Genomic DNA, 24,887 nt, shown 5'->3' with positions numbered 1-24,887 from the left:
ATCATTGAATCTCTTCCCTTGCAGGTTTTGGGAAGGAATGCAGTCACAGAAGCACAGGCTCTCCTTAGCTGGGGGCAGGTGGGGGGCTGTGCCCACCTCTACGAACCCGTGGGTTCTCCTGTTGGTTCCCACTCAACTGCGCCTGGCTTGAGTTTCCCCACCCCCACCCCGTGGGGAATCTCACTCGTCATTGGCTGACCAGCCATCTTTTTGGGGCCAAACAGGAAGACATGTGGTGCAAACACAAAGGTGAAGCAAAGTCCCTGAAAGGATCCGTCTCACAGTCTCTCCTTTCTTTAGGGGCAGGTACAAGGAGACAGACGGGTAGGCTGCTGCGTGGCCACAACTGGAGTTTCCTAACTGGTGTGTGGGGACAGAGCCAGGAGTGCAGTTTCCAGGCTCTCGCCCTCAGGTGGAAAGGTGCTCACTTGGGTAGTAAATGGCCATCAACTGTGATTGGATGGCCATCTGCTGTGGCTAGTTGGACATCAGCTGTAACCAGTGAGCCATTGGCCACTAATATAACTGCTGTGGCTACGCTAGCAGCAAATGGGCGCTAACAAGAAGACGGTGGCTGAGCTAGCAAGTGAGGATTGCAGTTAGCACGGCGGATTGCGGCTAGCAAGTGAGGTTGGTTGGCAGAGAGATAGTGGATGGCAGGTTGTGGAGAGTGTGGCTCCTGCTTCCTGTGTCTCCAACTTAGCTGTCAGTGAGACTATAGTGGTATGACTCCCCTGTCTATGGCTCCGTGGGTGTTCCTTTTTGGCCTCACCATATCCTGTGTTCTTTTTTTTTTTTTTTTCCCATATCCTGTGTTCTTATTTGGGGAGCGGGAGCTGAGACCCTGCATGCCACCCTGCATGACAGGTATCTGTGACAAGCTCTGTGCTGACAGATGTGAGGGGTTTTTTTTCTGTTGTTGTTTGTTTGTTTTTTGACATTCCATTCATTTTGTTGTCAATGTTGAAATAATTACAACCATAGGCCCTGTTTCAAAAAAATGCCTCTACCCTTTCCAGAGCCGTAGAAGAAACAAGGCCAGAATCACAATTCTGTCCAAATGAAGTCAGTTGCTGCCCATAGTGTGACAGTGGGGAATAGCAAACCCTAAAGTGGAATTTTTTTTTTTCAAAGCCAAGAAATGTTAAACATTGTAAAGTCAGCACTCCCTAGGGTGATTTACGGAGCCGAACCACATTTGATTTCCTTTTGTCAACCATTAATTTAGCTGTATTCATTCATTTGTTCATTTGTTTGGACAGTACTTCTTTTAGGCTTTAGCATGTGCCAGATCTTGTGCAAAGCATGGTGAGGGACATTCAGATGCATGTGTGCCCAGAGCCCACAGCCAAGTAGAGGAAACAGGATCTACCCAAGAACTGCAAGGCTGACTCTGAGAGTTCAGTATTTGTGAGGCTGTTTGATTAAAGTCTGTCACTTGCTGCCAGACAGTAAGCCTCAGGGAGCCAGAAGATAGGTGTTTTTGTCTTGCTCAGCATTGAATCCCCAGTGCTGAATGCTGCTTGAAACATAGTGGAAACTCAATAGTGTATATTTGCAGAATGAGGGAAATAGTGTCATCCAAAAGAGATTTTTTTCTTTTAAGTGATATGGGGATTGGAGAGGGAGAGCTTAGTCTCAGCTGGGGAAATTACATGATCAAAACTGAGAGGGACCATGGAGGTTAGTGCTTCTCACTGCCACTCTCAGCCTCATTTTACAAATGATGAAACTGTCACCAAGAGAGAAAGTAATTTGCCCAGGGTTACACAGTGTTATGAGCCGAACTTCCCCCGCCCCCCCCACCCCATTCATATGTTGAAGTCTTAGTACCCAGTAGTATCTCAGAATGTGACTGTATTTGGAAGTGGGGTCTTTAAAGAGGAAAGTTAAAATGAGGTCATATGGGAAGACCCTAATCAACTATGAGTTGTGTCCTTATAAGAAGAGATTAGGACACATATTTGCACACAGGAAAGACCATATGAAGACACAGGGAGAAGACAGACACCTATAAACCAAGGAGAGAGGCCTCAGAAGAATCCACCCTGCCAATACCACAATCTTGCACTTCTGGATTCCAGAATTGTGAGAAAATAAATTTCTGTTTGTCGGGACCGACTCCCAGAGAGCAGTTTCCAGGCTCTCGATCTCATGTGGAAAGGAGCTGGGTTGCACATGCAAGCACTTATGTAACCAGTTGGCCATCAGCTGTAACTTGTTAGCCGTCAGCCACTATTCTCTATGCTTATAACTGCCATGGCTATGTTAGCAAGTGCAGATGGTGCAAATCTTGTGGATCCTTCTTCCTGTGTCTCACCTGGGCCGCCCCCGAGACTGTGGTGCAGGAAGACCCTTTTTGGGGATACTGGCAGATGTTTGCTTCTTGTGTCTCGACCAGCCGCCATCAAGAATATAGTCCTGTGAACCCCCTGTCCATGACTCTGTTGTTTTTTTTTTGGCCTCACCGTATCTTGCGTTCGCCTGCTGGGTGCTGGGCCCCAGCGTTACATTGTTGTAAGCCACCCAGTCTGTGGTACTTTAGTCTGACAGTCCTAGCAAATTGATGTATAGTAAATGAAGGCAAAATTAGGACTAGGAGCCAAGTCTGCTGAATCTCCTGAACCATTTGCATGACACCACTCAGCCGGTCCATTCAGTACTCTCCCCAACACCCAATCCTGATGAGGATGATGACGATGATGAGAAGAGCTAAACCATATATAGTGCCTATCGTATACCAAACACTCTTCTAAGTACTTTACATACATTAGCTCATTTAATTACCTCGACAGCCCTGTGAAGTAAATACCATTGTCCCATTTTTACAGATGAGGAAACTAAAGCACAAAGATTGAGCAACTCACCTAAGAGCATACAGGTACTCAGTGCTGGCGCTAGGATTCGGGCCCAGGAAGTGTTCGCCCACCCATCATGTTATTCTACTATGGTATGTCTGTAAGCCAAAAGCATTTTCAGAGGGTTTGCCATTAGTTATGCATATACTTATCCCAATCTGAAGTAGCTCAGTGGAGGCATAAAACAAATGAGCGGGGTGGGAGGGGGCAGGAGCTTTGCTAAAGAGTAGAGTATTAGAATTTATTTGTTCCAAAATTTTCTGAAGTATTAGGCTATCAGTGCTGAAACATTGAAATAGCAGATATTAAGCCTCCCTCAAATTCAAAAACTTCTAATTCAGTCCTTGAAAGTGAAACAACCAAACCACTTCAGCCAAAGCACTTTGCAGTAAGAGACCTGCATTTGAATCTTCTCTCCACCACTAACCAGCGGAGTGACTTAGGGTTTATGGTAGTCTGAATCTCACTTTTTTTTTCCTTCTGGGACATGGGAAAAATAACACCCATTTCCCAGATTAGACATAATGTATGCAAAAACACAATTATAGGTGCTAATATGTAGTAAGTGATCAACAAACAGAGTTCTTACTAGCTAAGCAAAATGACCACATTCGAAGGCTCTTTCCTCTGTGAAGCCTTCCCCAATGCCTCATCCAAGCCTGTCTAAATTAATTGCTTGCTCTTCTGGCTCTCCAAGGAAGTTGCTTGCACTTCTATTTGTCACGCAATTTGTCCTTCATTGTTATCATATATGTCGACACACTTATGCATGCGCCTATCCACTCAGTAAAATTGTACTGAGTGTTTTCCATGTCCCAGTGCTGTGCTGGACACTGGCAGTTCAGAGGTGGATATGACATGGTTCTCACCTTCAAATGGGGTAGGTTTCTGGGGCAACTCATGGCTGGTGTGTACAATAGGCAGGGATGCTATAATAACTGTAGTAAAAATTTAAAATTTTAACAATTTTATTATATTATAGTATTTATCATGGGAAAAACCAGCACTTTGTTAGATTTCTACACACTTATTTTATGATTCAGCATTATTTTTATAGAATAAGGGAGTCATCATGTTTTCAGTTCTTTTCCAGTTTAACTTCTAAAGGTCTTAATCTGATTCAGCTTGGCAACAGATATATAAAGGAATAAATTATAAAGACTGTGTTAAGTGCTTGGCTAGAAAAGCTCCAGCGTTTTCTGGGGGCTGAGATAGGACAGACCCACTGCCGGCTGGAGCTCCCCAAGGGTAAGGACCAAGCCTTACCCTAGTTTCATAGCTATTCTTTGAGCTGAACAGAACTGAGATGCCAGCTCCTTCAGTGCAGGCTGTAAACGGGAGTGGGGAATGCAGGTGGGAGGCTCTTGCTCAATCTTCCTCTAGCCTGAGTTGTGGAACTCATTTGTTTTCCGTTTTGTATGAAGAAAACAGAACCCCAGCTGGTAGAAGTGACTTGCTGAAGGTCGCAGAAGTGGAGAGTGGCAAATGTTTTAATAGTTAACATTTTTTGATACCTTATTATATGTCAAATATTGGCTGAGAGGATTTATATCCTTTTTCCTCATTTAATCCTTCAGACAATTCTGTGAAGTAGGTACCCTTATTTTCCCCATTTCATAGATGACGACAATGAGGTAAAGAGATTTTCACAAGGTCATTTAGCTATTAAGTAGCTATAAGTAGCTCTCAGTAGATGGTGGTTGACGTTGGAATAACAGCCTGATCCTATACAGAACACTAGATTAGGGGGACATCCACTTGGGCAAATACTGCAGTCCTGACCTGGGGCTGGAAGTGTACCGCGGTGGCGGGCTGGGGGCGGGGCCTCCGACTCTTGGTTCTCCATTAGCCTCCCTGGTGGCAAGAAAGTCCCGCCTCCAGCCGAGAAGAGATCAGGGATTGGCTCTCTCGAGGCCGATTGACGGCACAGGGCGCAATTAGCGACTGCGGCGGAGGCGGGGCCACGAGCAGGAAGTGGGATAGAGGCGGCGTGAGGCGGGCTGGCGAGCGGGCTGCAGTCGCTACTTTTGCCTAGTCTACACCGCCACCGGGGAGATGGAGGGGCCGGGTCTGGGATCTCAGGTGAGTGCGGCCGGGCGCTGGCTGTCCTGGGGGTCTGGAGAGAGGAAGTGGCTGTGGGGGTACGAAGGCGTGGGTTGAGGCACCTCACAGAGGGCCCTCCGGGGGCCGAGGGGCCTGGGCCGGGAGGGGGAAGCCTGGAAACCCTGAGAATGAAGCTGGGAATTCTCTCTGAGGTGACCGGGAGGGAGTGGCCAGGACAGAGGGGTGAGTTCCTTTGCTAACCCTCCAGCCTCCATCCGCGGGCCGGGTCGCCCCCGGAGGCCGGTACCTGCTGTGTCCGGCAGGGACCGCTGTGGGGCCTGCAAGGGACTGGCCGTTCCTGGGAGAGGTGTCAGGTGACACACCTGAGTTGGACCAGCTCGTCTGACCTTGGGCTGGAGTCTGTGCGGTTCTATTGATTGCTTTTTTCGGCCGAGGCGCCGTGGCACCCGCCTTCGCCCCATCCAGCTTTGTTTTAGCTGTTGTTCCCACATCCTTGCTTGCTTCTTGAAAGAATTGAGACTGTTTGTGTTGGAGAAAGGGGAGTGAGGGGGTGGTACGGTGATAGGTATCTGCAAAAGCCCGAGGGACTGCGGTGGAGGAGGGACCGTATTTTGTCGTGTATAATGTGCCCCCTTGTCTAATATGCACCTACGTTTTTGGCCCAAACTTTCAGGGAAAAAAATCTTTCGTTTTAATTTTTTAATTCAAATTTTTATTTGTTTACGTTTAGGTACTTGTTTTTTTTAATATCATAAAGGAATTTTGGCATTTATTTTTTAACATAAGACATTTTATGTAACAATTACAAAACACAAGAACAGATACAAGGTACAAGAAATTTTATGTACTGGAAACAAATTTACAATATTTACACATCAGATAAGACTAAGAACTCTTCATCATAGCAAGTGCATCCTAAGTTCAGCAAAACCAATTATCATATTCCAGGGTATATTATTTTGCATCCGGATATCGTTCTTGATGTCTAGAGTTACACTTTTAACTCATACACATAAATAAAAGAATTAAAAACATTTATATAGATAGGGAATTAGTACCACCCAGGTATAATGCGCATCCTTATTTTTCCCCTCACAGATTTGGGCAAAATGAGCATTATACACAGCAAAATACAGTATTCTGTGGAGAGGCCAGTTGTAGTTCCAGAGAACTGTACAGAATAGTGGGGGAAGTTACTGAAGGTACCTGTTAGCTCCAAGGGAACAAGATTTTTGTCCTTTCTGTTTGTGGTCCTTTCCCAATGCCTGGTAGTGGCATATTGTAGCTATTCACTTAATGTTTGTTGAAGAAATGAAGAATATCCAGACTCAGCCAACTTTTAGTGAGTGGTTGGCATATGCCAGATGCTTTTATAGGCATCATTTTATTACAGAATTGAAGCATCCTTAAGAAGATGACACCATTCCCATATACAGATGAGAAAACTAGCTGTCTCCAGTTAGGGTGAGTTAGGTAGTGTGTTTTCTGTCCATAGTGGGGTTCAAGCGGTTTGAGATGATGGGGTTAGAGGGCCTCTTACAAAAGTCTTTCTAGTCTTAAGAGTGATTCTCACGCTTCCCCTCTTTCAGCACAAGACGTGTAGGGAGTTATCAAGGCATTCTTATTAGGTGTTCTTGGGTTTTGACAGGAAAATAAATAGGTTTGCCAGCTGACTGAATTTTACAAAACGGTGTAGCATCTTCACATGGGAACTATGTCTCATTTTTTTTCCCAGGGAATCTCAAGGAAAAGTTGGTAGGAGTAACTATCATATCTTAATTACTGCCACTCATTTACAAAAGCTTTTAAGTGCTTCAGGTTCACGCCGTCGTGCTGAAGGGAAGGTAGCCCTGCCCGGTTCCATGACAGGTGGAGGAAGAGAATGATTCAGAAGTTGAAATTAATGGGGCCAGGTAGAGAGATCACTGTTGTTAATAATAATTGCTGTTAAATTTTCCAGTATTGTAAAGATCTTACATATATATTGTGCTTTACAGTTTACAAAATAGTTCCCTATTCTTACTCCTGACTATATCCCTGTGAGGTGCGGAGGGATTATTATTCTAGTTTTAGAGCTTAGGCCTGAGCCTCAAAAATTACAGTCATATGTTAAGAGTTTAATAGCTGTAAGTCTCTGTAAGTAACAGAGCCAAGACTTCATTCATGCCACTAGGTGTTAGGGACTGTTACAGGTGCTGGGGATAAATCAGTGAACAAAGCAGTCAAGAACTTTCCTGCTCTGGCTGAATTTGGTTCTCCTGATTCCAATGTCAGAGCTGATGGGTTTTTGCCGGAGTTTGCTTATACAGGCTTACCTTGTTTTATTGCCTTTTATTGTGCTTCGCAGATACTGTCTTTTTTATATACTGAGGGTAAGACCCTCCACCAACCGAAAGATTATGACTCGTTGAAGGCTCAGGATGGTTAGCGTTTGTTAGCAATAAAGAATTTTTTAATTAAGGTATGTGCATTGTTGTTTTCGACATCCTATTGCACAGTTAATAGATTACAGTATAGTGTGAACATAACTTTTGTATGCACTGGGAAAAGAAAAAATTCATGAGACTCTCTTTATTGGGATATTCACTTACTGCAGTGGTCTGCACCCAAACCCCCAGTGTCTGCAAGGTACGCCTGTGCCACCTGGCTCCCCGTTTCCTCTCTGACTTCATTTGTTTTTTATTACTTTCTTACTAGCTCAATCAGCCCCAGCCACACTGGCCTCAAGGCCTTTGTACTTACTATTTGCTCTGTCTGGAATACTCTTTCCTAATATACTCCCATGGCTTGTTTCCTCATCTCTTTGACACAAATGTCACCTCATTGTGGCAAGACTCCCCATGATTACCACCACTAGCAGCATTCCCTAGCCTCCTTTCTTGCTTTATATTTCTCCTCAGCATTTAATACCATTTAACACATCTCTTTGTCTTGTTTGTCTCTTCCACTGAAAGTAAGTGATGTTTATCTTTTATGTTCACTGCTGTGTGCCTAGCATCTAGAACAGTGCCTAGCTCTGGTGGGTGCTCTGTAAATCATTGTGCAATGAATGAACTGAACTCTGATACTTCTGTTAAATGGCATGAGACTTTTTAAAGGCTGTCCATCAGATCTGTCTCTCTTTTTGTTTTATTTGAGGCAGAACAGTGACCCTCATTAGAGTTGTATATGGTTTTCTAGATTTTTGTTTTTCTCTTAAAGTAATCCCATTGTAACTTTAACAGTATTTCTTTACTATCGAGAAAAATAATTTAGTTCATGATATCTTCGTATGAAAACTATTATATACCTAATCTCTTATATCTTAAAGATGTGCCTGTTATCTGTTGCTGTGTAACAAGCCACCCCAGAACATAGTGGGTGATGTGAACTAGTTCTTGCCATGCTCATGGACTGTTTATTAGGTTGGGGCGGGGCATAGCAGGGATGGTTTGTTTCTGCCCCACCATGTATGGAGCTTCTGCTAGAAAGACTCGTAAACTGGGACGACTCTGTTACCTGGGGCTGGTGTCATCTGGTGGTGTCTTCACTCACGTGTGGCAGTTGATGCTGACTTTCAGCAGGGATCCCTACACGTGCCTGGGCTTCTGCACAGCATGGTGGCTGGGTTCCAAGAGTGCGCGTCTCATAGGACAGAAAGGAAACTGCCAGTGTCTCAGGCCTGGGCCTGCTAACTAGCAGAGCATCACTTCTGCAGTATTTTGTTACTGAAGCAGTCACGGAGCTCGGACTCGAGAGGAAGGACGAAGACCCTCTCCTCTTGATGGAGAAGTATCAAAGAATTTGGGGGCTTTGTTATTAAAATCACCACGGATGTATCCATATCTCTTTTATATAATTTTCATAGTATCTTGTTATCCCCTGTGGAGGAGAGTACGCAGCTAGCTACATGACTCTTTCTTAGTATCCCTTTTTATTCCCTTTTTTTGAGGGTGTCTTGTCTGTTGTGTTCACTGCCGTATCCCTGTGTCTAGAATAGTGCCTGGCACATAGTAGGCATTCAGGAAATATCTGATGAATGAATGGATTGTAGTAGGAATCGTCTTTTATTCATCTTTTATCCGTAATTCATCTTTTATCCGTGATTGGTACGTAGTAGATGTTCTTTACATTTCTCTGAATGAATGATTAATGAAAACTCGGGAGTTCGCTGGCATCATGAGATTTGCTTAGTCTGTTCTGTTCCCTTAATGTAGTAGGCAGCCATGTAGCAGCAGTTAAGCTTCTACTGCCCAAAAGGGTGTTTGTTTGTGTGGTGAAGTCTTTACCAGCACACATGCCAGTAATGTCTTTTGTAACAGCTCCTCGTAGGACCATGCAACATGGAGTTGGAAGGAACTTTATAGCTGTATTGGCCTGCTCCTTCCATTTTACAAATGTAGAAACTGAAGCCAAAAAATAGTGTAGATGATTAGCCACCATCATACAGCCAACATGAAATCTAAGACTTTGGCCTTGTTCTCAAAGTAGTTTACATTTCAAGGTGGTAAAAATGAAACAACTAGAGAATACCATAAAAAAAATTTTTTTGGTAACTAGAGAGAAATTTCTAAGCAGAATTTTTAGGACATGCCATAAACTTTACTTTAATCCTTATGGTGACACTGTATGGTTGTGTTCCTTACACATCTTTATGGGACTGTCTCCCGTCAAAGTTACCCTCCCCCAAAGCAGGCTCTCTCCTTTCTCACCTGTTGCTCTTGTACAATTTTGGGAAGGAACGGTATCTATAGCAAAAGAGATAACTTAGAGCAGTGGTCTCTAAACTTTTTTGATCATGAACTTCTAGCAATAAAGCAAGTTTGATCTGGCACCCCTAGAGTAAAACGCCACCATAATGTGAAAAGCAGGATCACAAATTTTCATTTTTGTAAAGTATCATGTATTCTGAAGTTAATGGAATGATGAATGGGACAGCAGGGCAAGCTAGCTGGGAGCTCGGGGCTCCAGCTGCGCAGCCCAGATCGTCCAGGTAGTGACGATTGCTCTTTACCGTCCTTGTTAGCAATTTTTCCCACTAGCTTACACATTGATGGGGGTGATTGTGTGTCATGTGGTTGGCTGGGACTGAAAAACTTCTGCCCCCTCTGTTTGATGTGTGTGGGGACAGGGGACAGGAGTCTGTCGCCAAATTCTTATTTTCAAGGGGCATGTTATTGTAAGATTTGACAGTATCCCTCTAAATTATATTCATTAATTAATAGCTCAATATATACTCAATATATAAGGTTATGAATTAAAGATAGTACGTATAAATCTTCAAATCAGTCTTTTTGATAATTTTGGTTATTTTTGGAGAGAAGCTGGCTTTTTGTTAGATCAGATTAGACTGTTTTTACTTCGTGTGACTAATGAAGAGCACCTGCTGTGACTACACGTGTCAGCTCTGCCATTTCCTTGTTTGCTGGTACTTAGCTATTATTATCTCAATTCATGGCTACTTTGCAGTTTAACCTACTTGCCCATTTTGGGAGGGTAACTTAGTTAAAATCAGATAATATAACTTGAAAATTACTTAACCTGATGTATACTGCGGTATGCTGAAGGTCCCACTGCCAACCCTTCTGGGTTGTGGAACTTTTACTGCACCCCAGATTACCTTGTAAACAGATTACTTGACGTACAGATCAATTGAGCCTGCCAGTGCTAAAATTAGTAAAGCTTAAAGAAGCCAAATTTGTAAAATTTTGTGGCTTTCCCTTTCAAAAAAAAAAAAATTAAAATCGTTGTAATAGAAGCATCAACATTTTCTCCCCTTACCTAATGAGTCCACTGCATAGTAAGTGCCCTTGCCTCCCTTTGGAGACCACTGACTTTGAAAGCAGGTTTTGAGCTTATATAGTCATTTTTAGATTTTACTCTGATCTGAGGATTTAGGCAAAAAATGATGACACGAACAAAAGTTACCTCCTGTTCTCTAGTTACCACCTAGTTTTGCCGTTTAATCACATACTGCCTTCCATTATCATTTTACCCTGTCTCTAATTAAGTCTAATCTGCCCTATTAGACTTAAACTCCTGGAGGATAGATACCCATGTCTTCTGGGCCCCTAGCATAATGCTTTGTGTATCATAAATACATGGTAATTAATTGCTGAATAAATAAATGCTCTTAATTGTGAATATTCTTTACGTTGAAATGGGTGATCCTCCTCAACTTTCTACCTGAAAATTGAAGCTGATATCCTTAATGCCTTAAGGCATAATGAGAAGCAACAAATGTATGTCTGTAGCATGAGTCAGTTTTCTGTGATGAAGACTCTGTAATAAGCAAAGGGTTAATCTTCCTAACATACAAGTGGAAAAAGATCTACTAGAACAAAAGAGTTCCTTTTTGGAACTCCTGCAGGATTGACTTAGTCACAGTATGTCAAATATCAATTTTCTATTCTTAATGTGTATTAATCCTTCGAGACTTTTTTTTGTTTTTGTTTTTTTAATTAAACAGTGAGAGTTGTTCAGAGAGGTGGATCTGTTGAATGAGGTGGGTGAAAGCTAGGTAACAACTTTACGGTAAAAGAACAAGGTGGGATTACACAAAATGATAAGCCACTTTTGATTTCTAGGAATGGTTTGCTAGCGATTTGATGTGAACCTCCCCTTGAATGCAACTACAAATGCTGGTGGATACAGTATAAAATCATTTTAAGTATTTTATATTTTTGATGCTATTATAAAATTTTTAAAAGGTTCCGTAGGATTTTTTATGTATGTGACCACATTGTCAGCAAATGAACGTGGATTTGCTTCGTTATTAATCTGTATGCATTTTATTTCTTTTCCTTACTCTGTTATTCTGTCTATGACTTCAGTACATTGTTGATTAGAAGTGGTGATAAAGGGCATCATTGCTTTGTTTTCAGTCTTTCCAGTTAAAGCAGTCAGTCTTTTACTGTTAAGTGTGTGGTAGCTGTAGGTGTCTTGTAAATGTTCTTTATCAGACTGAGAAAGTTACCTTCTTTCCTAATGTGCCAAGAGTTTTTATGATGCTTGGGTATTGAATTTTGTCAAATGCTTTATTCTACTGAAATGAGTATGTGTTTTTTTCTTTCCTTCTGTTAATATGGTAAATTGCATTTATTTTGAAATGTTGCTTGGTTGTAATGTAGATTATCCTTTTTACATATTACTGGGTACAATTTGCTATTATTTTGTCAGGCTCTTTGCATCTATGTTTATGAGGGATATATAGTTTTCTTTACCTGTAATGTGTGTTGGCTTTATTATTGGGACAATGCTGCCTCCTAAAATGAGCTGGGAAGTATTCCCTCTATTTTCTGAGGGAGTTGGTATCATTTCTTCCTTAAGGGTTGTTAGAATTTGTTGGTTAAAAATTATATGGGCCTGGAGTTGTTTTGTTTTCTTTTTTAATGGGAAGTTTTAAAATTATGCGTTCAATTTCTTTAATAGAGCACTACTCATTTCTTTTAAAGTCCATGTAGATAACTTGTGTCTTTTGAGGTATTTGTGCATTTTATCTAGGTTGTTGAATGTATTGACGTAAAGGTGTTCATACTATTGCTTTATTACCCTTTTAATGTTTGTAGAATCTTGTACTGATGCCCCCTTTGTGAAATCTGGTATTTGTCACTGATGTCTTCTTTTTTCTTGATCATTCTGACTAGAGATTATCAGTTTTATTGATTTATTCTTTCCAAAGAATCAGCTTTTGCTTTCATTGATTTTTTTGCATTGTTTATATATTTCATGGATTTCTTCTATTTTTATTGTTTCCTTCATTCTACCTACTTTGGATTTAATTTTTTTGTTGCTAGAATCTTAAGGTAATAGCTCAGATCATTTATTTTAGACTCTTCTTTTTTCCTATTATAGCACTTAAAGCTAAACATTCACTCTAAACACCGCTTAGGCAGCATCCCACACATTTTGATATATTTTCATTTTCATTCAATTTAAAATATTTTCTACTTATTCTTTGTTTTCTTCTTTGACCTATGGATTATTTAGAAATGTGTTGCTTGCTTTTGAAATATTTGAGGATTTCCCATATGTCCTTTGGTTATTGCTTTCTAATTTAATACCATTGTGTTCACAGAACATACTTTGTGTGAATTCAATCCATTTAAGTTTGTTGAGACTTGTTTCATGGCCCAGTATGTCATCTAATTTGGTGAAAGCTCTATGTGCACTTGAAAAAAGAATCTATTGTACTGTTTGTTGGGTGGTGTTTTATGAAAATGCCAATTAGATCAAGTTGGTAGTGTTCTTTAAGTCTTTTCTATCCTTTTGTGATTCTTATCCTTTTCTCTATCCAGCATGGTTTTCTGTTTACTTGTTCTATCAGTTCCTGAAAGAAGTATTGAAATACCCAACTATAATTGTGAATCTTTCCCTTTTTTCTTTTCAGTCCCATCAGTTTTTGCTTCGTGAATTTTAAAGTTCTTTTGGGTGCATACACATTTAAGGTTGTTGTGTCTTGATGATTTGGCCTCTTTAATATTATGAAATGTTCCTCTTAATCTCTGGTAATATTTCTTGAGCTAATGTCTACTTTGTCTCATATAAATATAGCTACTACATTCCTTATGCTTAGTGTTTTTGCATGGCGTATCTTTTTCTATCCTTTTACTTTTAGCCTATATATGTTTTTATGTATAAAGTGGGTTTATTATTGACAGCATATAGTTGTAGTTTTCTTGATTGTGTTTTTAAATCCGATTTAACAATCTCTGTTTCATTTTCTTTAATGACCATTTGCATTTAACATGATTATCGATATGATTAGATGTAAATATTTCATCTTGCATATTTTTCTTCTCTGTTTGCTCATATTTTTCTACTTTTCCTGATCTTTTAAAAAATATTCAGTGTCTTTCAAGTATTTTATCTCTGCTATTGGCTTATTAATTATTCCTCTTTGTCTTACTTGTTTAGACATTGCTCTTGGGTTTACATTACACACTTTAACTTATTACTGTGTATCTACAAACACTATTATACCGTATTTTCCCAAAAATAAGACCAGGTCTCATTAATTTTTGCTCCAAAAGACGCATTAGGGCTTATGTTCAGGGGATGTCATCCTGAAAAATCATGCTAGGGCTTATTTTCCGGTTAGGTCTTATTTTCGGGGGAACACGGTAGCAACTCTTATAATGGTATACCTCTGTTTCTCTATCATTAAGAAATTTAAAAATGAGAAAATGTATTATATTTACCCACATAATTATACATATTTACCCCTGTAGTTCTGGCACTCTTTATTCCTTTGTATTGATTCACATTTTCATCTGGTATTATTTTCCTTTAGCCTGAAAGACTTTCTTTGTCATTTCTTGTAGTGTAAGTTTGCTCACAATTTCTTACCTTTTGTTTGTCTGAAAAAAGTGTATATTTCACTTCCATTTTTGAAGAATATTTTGCTGGTGTTTCGAGATTTATAGTTTTTTCTTTCAGCTTTTTAAAACTGTTGTGCTTTTTTATATTCTGGCTTGCATTTACTGATGAGAAGTCTGAATTCATTCTTTGTTTTTTGAATATAACGTCTTTTTCTTTAGGCTGGTCTTAAGATTACCTCTTTATCATTAATTTTTAGTGATTTGATCATGTTATGCCTTGGTGTAAGATTTTGAGGTTTATCCTGCTTATTAGTTTCGTTGCGCTTCTAAGAGCTGTGGGTTTATAATTTTCACCAAATTTGGACGATTTTTGGCTATTGTTTTGTCAAATACTAAAAATATTTCCTCTCCTGTCCTGCAACTCCAGTTATACATATTTAAGAACTTGATTCACTGGGGGATATCTTTACGGTATGTCTACCACAACCCTAAAGCAGATGCCTGGTGACCTTACTTATGTCAATAGCCATGACCTTCCACCTACTACAGGTAACAAGGTCCATTGGTGCTTTTGCAGATAACATTTGTTTTATGACAAAATATATAGTTTGGAATTTTCTAATTTTAAACATCTAATTCTTGTGAACGTAAGATGACAATCTTCCCTTGGATACACCTCTAAGAGTAAAAAAAAAAAACATCAATTTAATAAGTAGGTATTGTTGGTAGTGGAAAATTCTTCATTATGTAATTGAATGTGACATTAATTCTCTTACTGTGCTTTGTCAAATTACTCTTTCTCTCCAGTGCAGGAATCACAGCCATGGCCCCCACCCTCCGGGATTTGGTCGACATGGGGTGTGTGCTCACGAACACAAAGAACTTGCCAAGGCCAGAGAAGCTCTTCCTCTTATAGAGGACTCTAGTAACTGTGACATTGTAAAAGCTACTCAGTAAGTCTTCCCAGGACTTTGTTTTATGCGTATGTTCTGTTGGATTATAACAATGCAGGTACCGTCCACGGCACTGCCGTGTGTACCTTCCTCACGTCACCCTCCAGCGTGAGCACATTTGTCAGACCAGTGTCAGAGCACGGAACACAGTGCACCTTAGCTGTGTGTTACTGGTCTCTCCCATGATGTTGTCAGTAGCTTCTTAGCAAAAGTATGTCATTTTCATCTTCATAGCCCCAGTGCTTTTGCACAGTTCCTGTCTTGTATTAGGTACCCAGTAAATGTTTGTTGAATGAATGATTTTTAAAAGACACTGAAACTAGACTCTGAGTTTGAAACACAAATCTGTCTTTTAAAATATACTGCAAGCTAAATATGTAAATGGGATGGAAAAATATCAACTCACACATTTATGGGTGTATGAAACAATTATTGATTGAGTACTTTCTATGTACCTATTTTGCTGGGTGCACTAGAAGAAAGTCAGTAAAGTAGAAATAGGTTTCCTGGTCACTTGAAACATGTAGTAGGTTGTTTTGTTTGCACTGAAAATGAAAGTATGTTTTGAAAGTTTCCCCTTAAGATCTCCATACGTGGGTATTTGCATTAAATCATTTTCAACGTTTCCACCATCATCGAGCTCATTGATTATTAACATCTGCTCCGCTGCCACCATTGAACATATTTTGAAATATTTTGTCTATCAGGTTATGTTAATTTGTAATACATTTTCTTTGTAATCAAATATAAATCTGCCCATCAGAGTTTCTAATCAGCATGAAAGGAACCACCACACTAACTTGATATGGTTTCTGTCAAAAGCAAAGGTGTTTGCTGATTAATTAGCCTGTTTGGCCTTAACGTAGACTAATGTATTATTTATGTTAAAAAATAATTGACAACTATTTGGGTGTTCTTATTATTAATATCTCTGAACTCTAGAGGCCCTGGGAACACTACTTTAGGTGAATGTTATTTGATATTGTTTATATTATTATATTTGTATGGATATGAGAGTGTTCTTAGGGGAAATACTTGCTTTAATTAGAAATGGAACATTTAAATGTTTCTCTGCTCCTGGTAAAGATCTGTTATGATGCATGTGGGAAATTAGGCCCCACTCACAGGGAATCTCAGGAAAAACTTATATTTTATATCTTTCCTAAAATTTCTTTCAGGTCTTGGACCTTCCTAAGTGGCTGTGGAAAGATTTTTAAGAAATATTTGAGAAGGGCAAAAGAGAGCTAGAAAGCTAGGATTTGTGTGTATGCATTTTCTAAATCACCAAAATCCTAGTTAGTGTGTACTCTTACTATATTTCTCACATAAAGGGAGTATTTCTTTTCCAGTAAAATGTTAAAGTTGACACTTAAAGGTGAATATAAATATTACCAACAGTTCACTCTCTTATTAATATTTTCACAGGTGTCTGCATCTTTTAAAAATGCCATAAAGATAGATGAACAAATAGGCACACACACATTTTGGTGAAGCAGAAATGATTTATTTTAACATCATGGGAAACAGACAATTTTGCCTTTTGGTTTGATTTTGACCCTTGAAGGCCTATTGAAACCTTTAGGTTCCTCTAAATAGAAATAAGTTTCAAAGAAAGTACTAAATGGTCAGTTGGGACTTTCCATTGAAAAGAAATATTATTCATGAATGGTTTAAAAAGTTAATAGCGTTAAAAAGCTATTTCTTATTTCTCATTCGGATAATCCGTTAAATAACTTAAATATTCCTCAAGTCCATCCCTCCTTTTCCATTCCTATTGCCTGTCTCACTTTAGGCTCTCATTGTCTCTCACCTGTATGTATTGCAAGAGCTTCTTGTAAACTGGTCTCTCAGTCTCTGCCTCACCCTCTTCTAGTTAGTTTCTATACTGCCACTAATGTGGTCTTTCTTAAAACTCAGTCTGAGTGCTTTTCTCTTTAAAACTTGCAGTGGTTTTCCTTTGAATGATAGATAAAGTCTCAACTTCAAAGCATGGCATAGAATGCCCATGCATTCTTTGCCTGCCTCTTCTAGCCTCATCTCTTTGCCATTCCCTTTCTTATGCTTCTGCAGCATTAAATATTGCTTATAGTTCTCTGACCATCTGTGAAGTTTCACATCTCTGTATATACTATTTCCTCTGCCTGAAATGCCTTCTCTAAACATAGCTCATATACCATGTTTCATCCCCTTCTGGAAGGTCTAATCATTCTTTCCTTTGCTATACCTTATGCTATGTCCATATTTTATTGTTGAATTTACCCTGTTCCAAGTTTGCTTTTAGGCTTTCTCCCTTGTTTTGAGGTCATTTTATGGGCTGGGTTTGCTTCAAGGATAAGATTATAGTCAGGAGTCAGCACCATGCATTCCTGGCACAGAGGAGGATCAGACGGAATTGACGGAAGGGAGGGCAACTGTGAACATTAAGGTTTATTTAAGAAAAGCAAGTTGAACTCCAGGTGGATTAATCTGATCAGTTAGTAAGCCAGGTTTACTTTTGTTATTTGGATTTACAATATGGCCTCCTCTTTGTGCATATCTTTGTTAATTATTAGAGTTTCTGTGTTGACTGTAAGTTTGGGTAAAGACATGGTAAAAGGAAGAAATTTTGACATTTGAAATTATTTGAATGGTATAAATTATGTCTCTTTTTTTTTCTTTTTCCTTATTTGAGATACGGGATTTTCGAACGCTGTAAAGAGTTGGTAGAAGCAGGATATGATGTCAGGCAACCAGACAAAGAAAATGTGTCGCTTCTTCATTGGGCTGCTATTAACAACAGGCTGGATCTTGTAAAGTAAGACGGGATATTTGAGTGTTAATTATGTATTTATAATTCTAGACCTCTTTCGTTTGTCTTTTTCTTCAAGTGCACCTATGAATGTTGACCCTGTAATCTGTATTGTAAATGAATACCTGAAGCTTTGTGCCATACACATCAGGTATCAGAGCATCGCAAAGGACCTCAGATCATCCAGTCCAGGACTCTCACTGGCCCAAAAAGGAAAATGAAAGAGAAAGCCATGGAGGCCCATAATAAAGTTCAGGCAGTGAAATTGAACAATTTTTGAAAAGAAAAAGCATAACATAAATTTTCTCAGTACAGAATGGAAAGTTTCATGTAGTTTAGAAGAAACATTGAAATATTTTATATTGTAATAATGCCAGGAGGAATGGATGGCTAGGGGAATAATTTAACCTTTTTTAAAAGTAAACATGGAATACATTTTTAGTAGGCCTGTATTGGATTGTATAAAATACTTTCTTTTTAAGGCACTACTGCTTACCCATTGTTTTTTGTTCGTTTTATACCTTAGCATGTAAAATATATGTGTGTATGTGAATGTGTGTATATTTTATATTACACGTTTAAAATTCTTGAAGTTTAAGAAAATAAAAATTTCTGAAGTTTAAAATATACTAAAGTTTTAAATAAACACCCATACTCACAGGCAAACTCCTTTTCTGTGGAAATAAATTAGTGTATTGTTTCGATAATATGATATATGAAGTACAACTTTGAAATAATGAGGTGAATTCCTATAAATCATAGAAGGAAATATCTCTTTACCTTACAGATTCAGTTATATAGCGTATCACATCTATGCCCCCAAAATAGAGAGCAAAACACTCAAAATATCTAAGGAATTTGAATTAATTTTTTACTACTTTTAGAATTCATTCCCACATAGTAATTCTAATTTTACACTGTTAGAAGTGACCTAATTTTACCTTTCTTCTTGCAAGTTAAGTAGAATATCTGTGTGATCCTAAACCTTTTGAATATAAACCATTTCAAAAGTGTTGTGGTAGTCAATATGGAAAGAGTAGTTAGGTGTTTGGTATGTAAGTTATAACGGAATACTCATGACAGCAGAAGTAATTGCTTAAGACTATTTCACTAGGGATCTGTTTGATGCTATTCTGTGACTCTTTCAGACCTCTGTAGATATGAGTGTTTTTAGAGTGGGTTATTATTATAATTTGTGTTTCCCAATGCATTTATTACCAAGAAAAATTGATGTTTCTTATTTGATGTTTCTGATGTATGAATTTTAAGTTTTTAAGTCTTATTTTTATTTATGTCTGCTTTTAACAGGTTTTATATTTCAAAAGGTGCTGTGGTAGATCAGTTAGGTGGAGATTTAAAATCAACTCCTCTTCACTGGGCCATCAGGTAAAGGTTTCTTTAAACACTGAAATTGCTGTTCAAAATAAAAAATGACTTAACTTTATTTTCTGAACATTATAGACCAGCACTTGACAGTAGAATTTTTTGTGATGATGGAAATGGTCTATTCTGTGTTACCCAATATGGTAGCTGCTAGACCCATGTGAAATGTGAAATGAGGCTAACGCAAGTAAGGAATTGAATTTAAAATTTTATTTAATTTTAACTAATTTGAATTTAAATCACCACATGTGGTTAGTAGCCACCATATTGGAAATTGCAGTTACAGACCATTTGAAAGGCTTTCTTTTTTTCTCCTTCATTAAAAAACCAAAAAACAAACAACAGCAGTAATGCACACACACACACACACACACTCAATAAATCCAGCTTTAAGGAGTTTCCACAGATGATGTTTTTGTGTTTAAATTAGGGCTCCACTATGAAACTCAAACTGAAATATGTGTATTATACTTTCTTTTTTATAATCAAAATAAATATCTCTTATACTTGATCACATGGACAAAAGCGATGGGTCAGTGGACTGTAAGCTTAGTCAGTTCTTTCTCTGGTATACATTGGCCATCTGAAGCTGAAGTTGATAAGTGCCTGTCTTGATACTAAACAATTTCTTAATTTTTCATTTCAACTCCATTCTCTGTAGTTGATGGGATTGACATGAAACTGAAACTAAAGTGAGTAATTGTTCATTTAAGACAAGGAGGCGAATCTTTTCTCCATAGCCAAGAATGTTGAAGAATCTAGGGTTAACTCATCCCTTTTAAGCTACTGCGGTACAGTGCTTTATGTGGATAATGAGCCATATTCGAGTGTGAAAGCATGTAGTTCCTCAGAATGTTATTATTACAGTATGCCTGCAGTCTGTGACTGTTACGTTGCTGCGTATCTCGCTCACTAGTGAAGTCTAAGTGGTTTAAAGTTTACCTTTTTAGCATTAGTCGTGTAAAATTATATTTATACATGGTAGCAACATAAGGTTTAAGGCAGATTGAGAAGTTAATAAGTTTATTACTTGCATTCAGGAAGGACTGTCCAGATACTTCTGAGTTTAGAGCATCTAAGTAAAAGACGTTTAGAGACTCTCCAGAGTTTTAAAAATCTTACTGTTAGGAAATATGATGCTTCTCCAAAAATAACACCTAGCTGGACAATCAACTCTAATGCGTCTTTTGGAGTAAAAATTAATATAAGATCCGGTCTTATTTTACTATACTGTAAGACCGGGTCTATAATGTAATGTAATGTAATATAATATAATATACTGGATCTATAATGTAATATAATATAATATAATATAATATAATATAATATAATATAATATAATATAATATACTGGGTCTTATGTTAATTTTTGCTCCAAAAGACGCATTAGAGCTGATTGTCCAGCTAGGTCTTATTTTTAGGGAAACAGTACTTTTTATATCTAAGTAAAATCCCTCGTGTCTGAGGGTTATCAGTTTCTCCCTGAATTGTTTTCTTTTTCTGCCTGCTACAGAATACAGTATAATTTTTACCCTTTATTTACAGACAAGGGCATTTACCTATGGTCATATTATTACTACAGTATGGTGCAGACCCCACTCTCATCGATGGAGAGGGATTCAGCAGCATCCACTTGGCAGTATTATTTCAACACATGCCAATCATAGCATATCTCATCTCCAAAGGACAGGTATGTGTGGAAATGTATGTTATACTCCAGCTAGTGTAAATCTGAAGAGATTGGGAAGATTAGTAGTAGTCTGTCCCCATTTTTAAAGTAGAAGTTATAGGTATCCAGATATTCAGATATTAGCCTCAGTAAGTCTATTTACTGCATACTGCTTTTCTAGCTTCATTGAAGCACAAAGGACAGGACATTTAGCTCAGTAACATATAATAGACATTTCTGAAATTTGTAAGCCCATAATACTTTTACTTATGACCTTAGTAATCTGCAGAGTTTTTTGAAAAATGTGACTTCAAAGCCTGTATTTTTCTCCTGGTTGAATGTAGAAATGGTCAGATCACTAAATTAACCCATCATTTGGTTTCATTGTTTGAGTCCAAATGGGAGACCAATTTGAATGTATGCTTCTTATTCTCTAAAGTAATTCCATGAAAAATGACTTGCCTTAAGAGGCATCCATTTATGGCACAGGTTAAATTATAGGTTATTGGCAGCGGGAGTTTCATTGTCAGCTATACTTGTCTGGGATATGCTTTCTGTTAGCAAAGTACTTTATATATTAGCAGACTAACCTGTAACATGCGTAGAAACATGTTTGCACAAATGCTGTTGGAATGATTGTGTTTTCTGTAAATAAGCACTTTCAGACTTAGCCAGTTAAAGTAGAATAATTACAACCTCCTGGGGCTCACTTTGGAAGGATGTTTGAGGAGGAGTCCTTTCTGCTTCTCTTTGGGCTCCTTCCCAAATTGTATTCCTCTAAAGCCCATAAGAATCTTCAGTAATTGAAACCTCTTCTTTGGCTTGGTTGGAACCATTATTGCATACCTCAAACCTGGGCATTCTATGAAAAGGAGCATATCCTCCTGGAATTATGATTTCTTTTTTCTGTAGTCTAGAAAACAGAATTTTTCAAGTGTTACTCTTTAAAACATAATATGATGGGTCCAAAAATACATTGAGTTGCCTCAGAAGTTAGGGAGTTCACTATTACTGGAAGTGTTTAAGTAGAGACTGGATGACTTTGTGGAAGAGATGATAGTATGAATTAATGTGTCAGTTAAGGTCTTAACTAGCTGACTTCCAAGGTCTCTGCTTCTAAAGTGTCTTGTATTTGATGGTGATTATTGTTTTTCCTTTAGCCGTCTTCCATTCATATTATACAACACTTTAAATCCTATGTTCAGAAATTCCCTTTAAAAATGTTTTGTAGAAATCAGTGGATTTTTATCCTATGGATATGAAGCAGAACTTTCTTTTAGTCAAATGATATTTGAACCCTCCTTGTAGACACAACAGTAGTGTTAAATGTATTGAAGAGATACTTCTATTATGAGAAAGAGAAATTTGACTGTGTCTGTAGTTATGCTGATTAACTCTTCTTTGTGAATAGAGTGTGAATATGACAGATTTAAATGGGCAGACACCTCTTATGTTATCAGCTCACAAAGTACTTGGGTAAGTGAGTTTAACTGAATTGACTCATTCTGATTCTTGGTTCCGACAATTTCTTGTCTGTGTGTATAATCTTAACTATCTTATTCTATGTGAGATGATACTACATTCTGAAGAAGAAAATAAGATTTTTCAACTTGTGACTATATATAAACTTTTAACATAGTTTTAGTTAGAAAAGCACCAATGAAATAAGTTTTTTCTGATAACTTAGGGGAAAAGTTTGAAAGCTACTATAAGAAATTTCCTTACAGAACAGGTAGAGATTCCATGGCATATACTTGTTAACATGACTTACGTTTTTCCTAGTTTGCATTTTTAAAAAATGGTGCTAAGTTTGGATGTTCTCAATTTGAAATCCAGATGATAAATCTACTTTCCAGAAAACGAAAGTGTTGAGGTTCTCTGACATTGTTGACTGCTCTGAAAATATTAATTGTAACTGATCTTTGAAAATAGTTCATATGTTCACATCAGGTACTTACATATTTAGGTTTTTCTGTGTATTTATAAACACATGTGACTATCATATAGTCACATATAGTCCAACCTCTGGTGTTCTTCTATTCAAATGTATGCTACAGTTTTTTATCACTTTGTTTCCAATGTGGTACTTAATTTCTGATTCTGCTGTTACTTAGGACTTCTCTCCTAGAAACTGAGTTAGTTCTGAGGCCATTTCCTTTTTTTTCATGGAGTGGTGGGGCTGGGAGTAGAATTTTGTTAAAAAAACATTGTGTCTTTTTTGCCAATGTCTCAAGTCAGGTAAATGTTTAAAGGTCTTGATAGCATAAGTAAAGTAGAATATTGTTTTATTAAAAGAATCCCTTCCATCATGAAAGAAGGGAAAGTAGTGATGGTAAAGCAAAAATATTTTATTGAATTCTACCTTCTAGTCCATAACTTTCTAAGATAAACAAATATTTTAGGACATTATACCTACTTTATTTAATAATTGGTTAGTGGGAGATTGTGAAGTTAAATTTTCGTTTCTCTCTTCAAATAATAGTTTATAGTTAGATGAATAACATAATGTTTAATATTAGCCAAAATTAAATTCACAATTAAAAAAATATTAATAGAACAATAACATGAAAGTATAAGTTTGAAAAAAAACAGTTACTCTACTACTGTATTGATGTTGAAATTGTATTATCGATACAGCAGACTGTCACTTAATAGATTTTTTTTTTTTTTTTTTTTTTGGTGCCTCTCTCCTATTAGCACCCAGGATAGGACTCTGCACAAAAGTTCCTCAGTCTTTGAAATACTTACTGATGGGTTGATACATTAGCTTAAAATATTTGTTACTTACATTTACCCTTCAAATCATTCATCTCTCTTAATACCCCGTGGTATTTTATTGTCTTGAGACAGGCCAGAACCAACTGGATTTCTTTTAAAGTTTAATCCTTCTCTCAATGTGGTTGATAAAATACACCAAAACACTCCACTTCACTGGGCAGTTGCAGCAGGAAATGTTAATGCAGTAGATAAACTTTTGGAAGCTGGTTCTAGCCTGGATATCCGAAATGTTAAGGTATGACCAGGTATTTATCTCCCTTAGATTATTATATCTTCAGTTAGAGGATTGTTACGTTAACATAAAGATAAGTTACACATGTCTTCAGTTACCGCAGGATAGATACAAACAATAATAGCTGGCTACCCTCAGAATAAATGTTGAGTTTATGATTCTGGTGATTTTTTTTTATAAAATGTTTAGCACCAATATTATATAGAAAATATAACTGAACTTTTTCTTTTTTTTTTTTTAAGGGAGAAACACCTCTTGACATGGCTCTACAAAACAAAAATCGGCTCATTATTCATATGCTAAAAACAGAAGCTAAAATGAGAGCCAACAAAAAATTCAGACTTTGGAGGTGGCTGCAGAAATGCGAGGTATTTTCATATGGGCCCTAGCCTATGAACTGTAAGAACTATTTTGTTTATTTATTTTTGTTTTTTAAGGCATTGGGAAACCAGGGAGTGCTGCATTTTTTCCTGCCAATTACACCTTTCCCATGCATCCCATAACCCAAAGTTGGAAATTTGGCACTTTCACTGGCCATTTATTGTTGGTCTTCTGCTAGATGGCTCTAAAACTACATATTACCTTGTGAATATCCTGCTGTACTTCCACATTTATTTAATGAGTGAATTGAAACACAAATGGTTTAGATTCTTGGCGAAGCAAAAGGAAAAATACCTTCTGGCAAGGAAACATTCAAAATGTTTTGTTAGCATTAGGAGTTGGACTTTAAAAGTGACAGTGTTGCCAGCATCAAGCATATGATGTTTCTTAAAAAAAACATCTGGAATTTTGAGAAATGAAATCAAATTTTATTCTTTTTTTTTAACTTGTCAGTTCTTCTGAGTGGTGCATTTCTAAACTTA

At 37.8% G+C, this 24,887-nt stretch overlaps 1 protein-coding gene across 3 annotated transcripts in view; it reads left to right on the top strand.

Annotated features, from left to right (window-relative positions):
• ZDHHC13 (zinc finger DHHC-type palmitoyltransferase 13) overlaps positions 1 to 24,887 on the top strand; it is a 127,269-nt gene that overhangs the window by 77,972 nt on the left and 24,410 nt on the right. The window contains exons 1-8 of one of the 3 annotated variants that reach the window (XM_033121292.1): positions 4,818 to 4,940; positions 15,029 to 15,174; positions 17,846 to 17,968; positions 19,271 to 19,348; positions 20,891 to 21,035; positions 22,426 to 22,490; positions 23,865 to 24,027; positions 24,267 to 24,392. In XM_033121292.1, coding sequence (XP_032977183.1) covers positions 4,914 to 4,940; positions 15,029 to 15,174; positions 17,846 to 17,968; positions 19,271 to 19,348; positions 20,891 to 21,035; positions 22,426 to 22,490; positions 23,865 to 24,027; positions 24,267 to 24,392 — 873 coding nt within the window. In that variant the 5' untranslated portion in view covers positions 4,818 to 4,913. Of the gene's footprint in view, positions 1 to 4,817; positions 4,941 to 15,028; positions 15,175 to 17,845; positions 17,969 to 19,270; positions 19,349 to 20,890; positions 21,036 to 22,425; positions 22,491 to 23,864; positions 24,028 to 24,266; positions 24,393 to 24,887 lie in introns of those variants that run through there. The other 2 variants (XM_033121293.1, XM_033121291.1) reach the window with 2 other exon arrangements.

The sequence above is a fragment of the Rhinolophus ferrumequinum genome, chromosome 11 (assembly GCF_004115265.2).
Source record: "Rhinolophus ferrumequinum isolate MPI-CBG mRhiFer1 chromosome 11, mRhiFer1_v1.p, whole genome shotgun sequence".
NCBI lineage: Eukaryota > Metazoa > Chordata > Mammalia > Chiroptera > Rhinolophidae > Rhinolophus > Rhinolophus ferrumequinum.
This window is presented reverse-complemented; position numbering and strand designations above follow the sequence as displayed.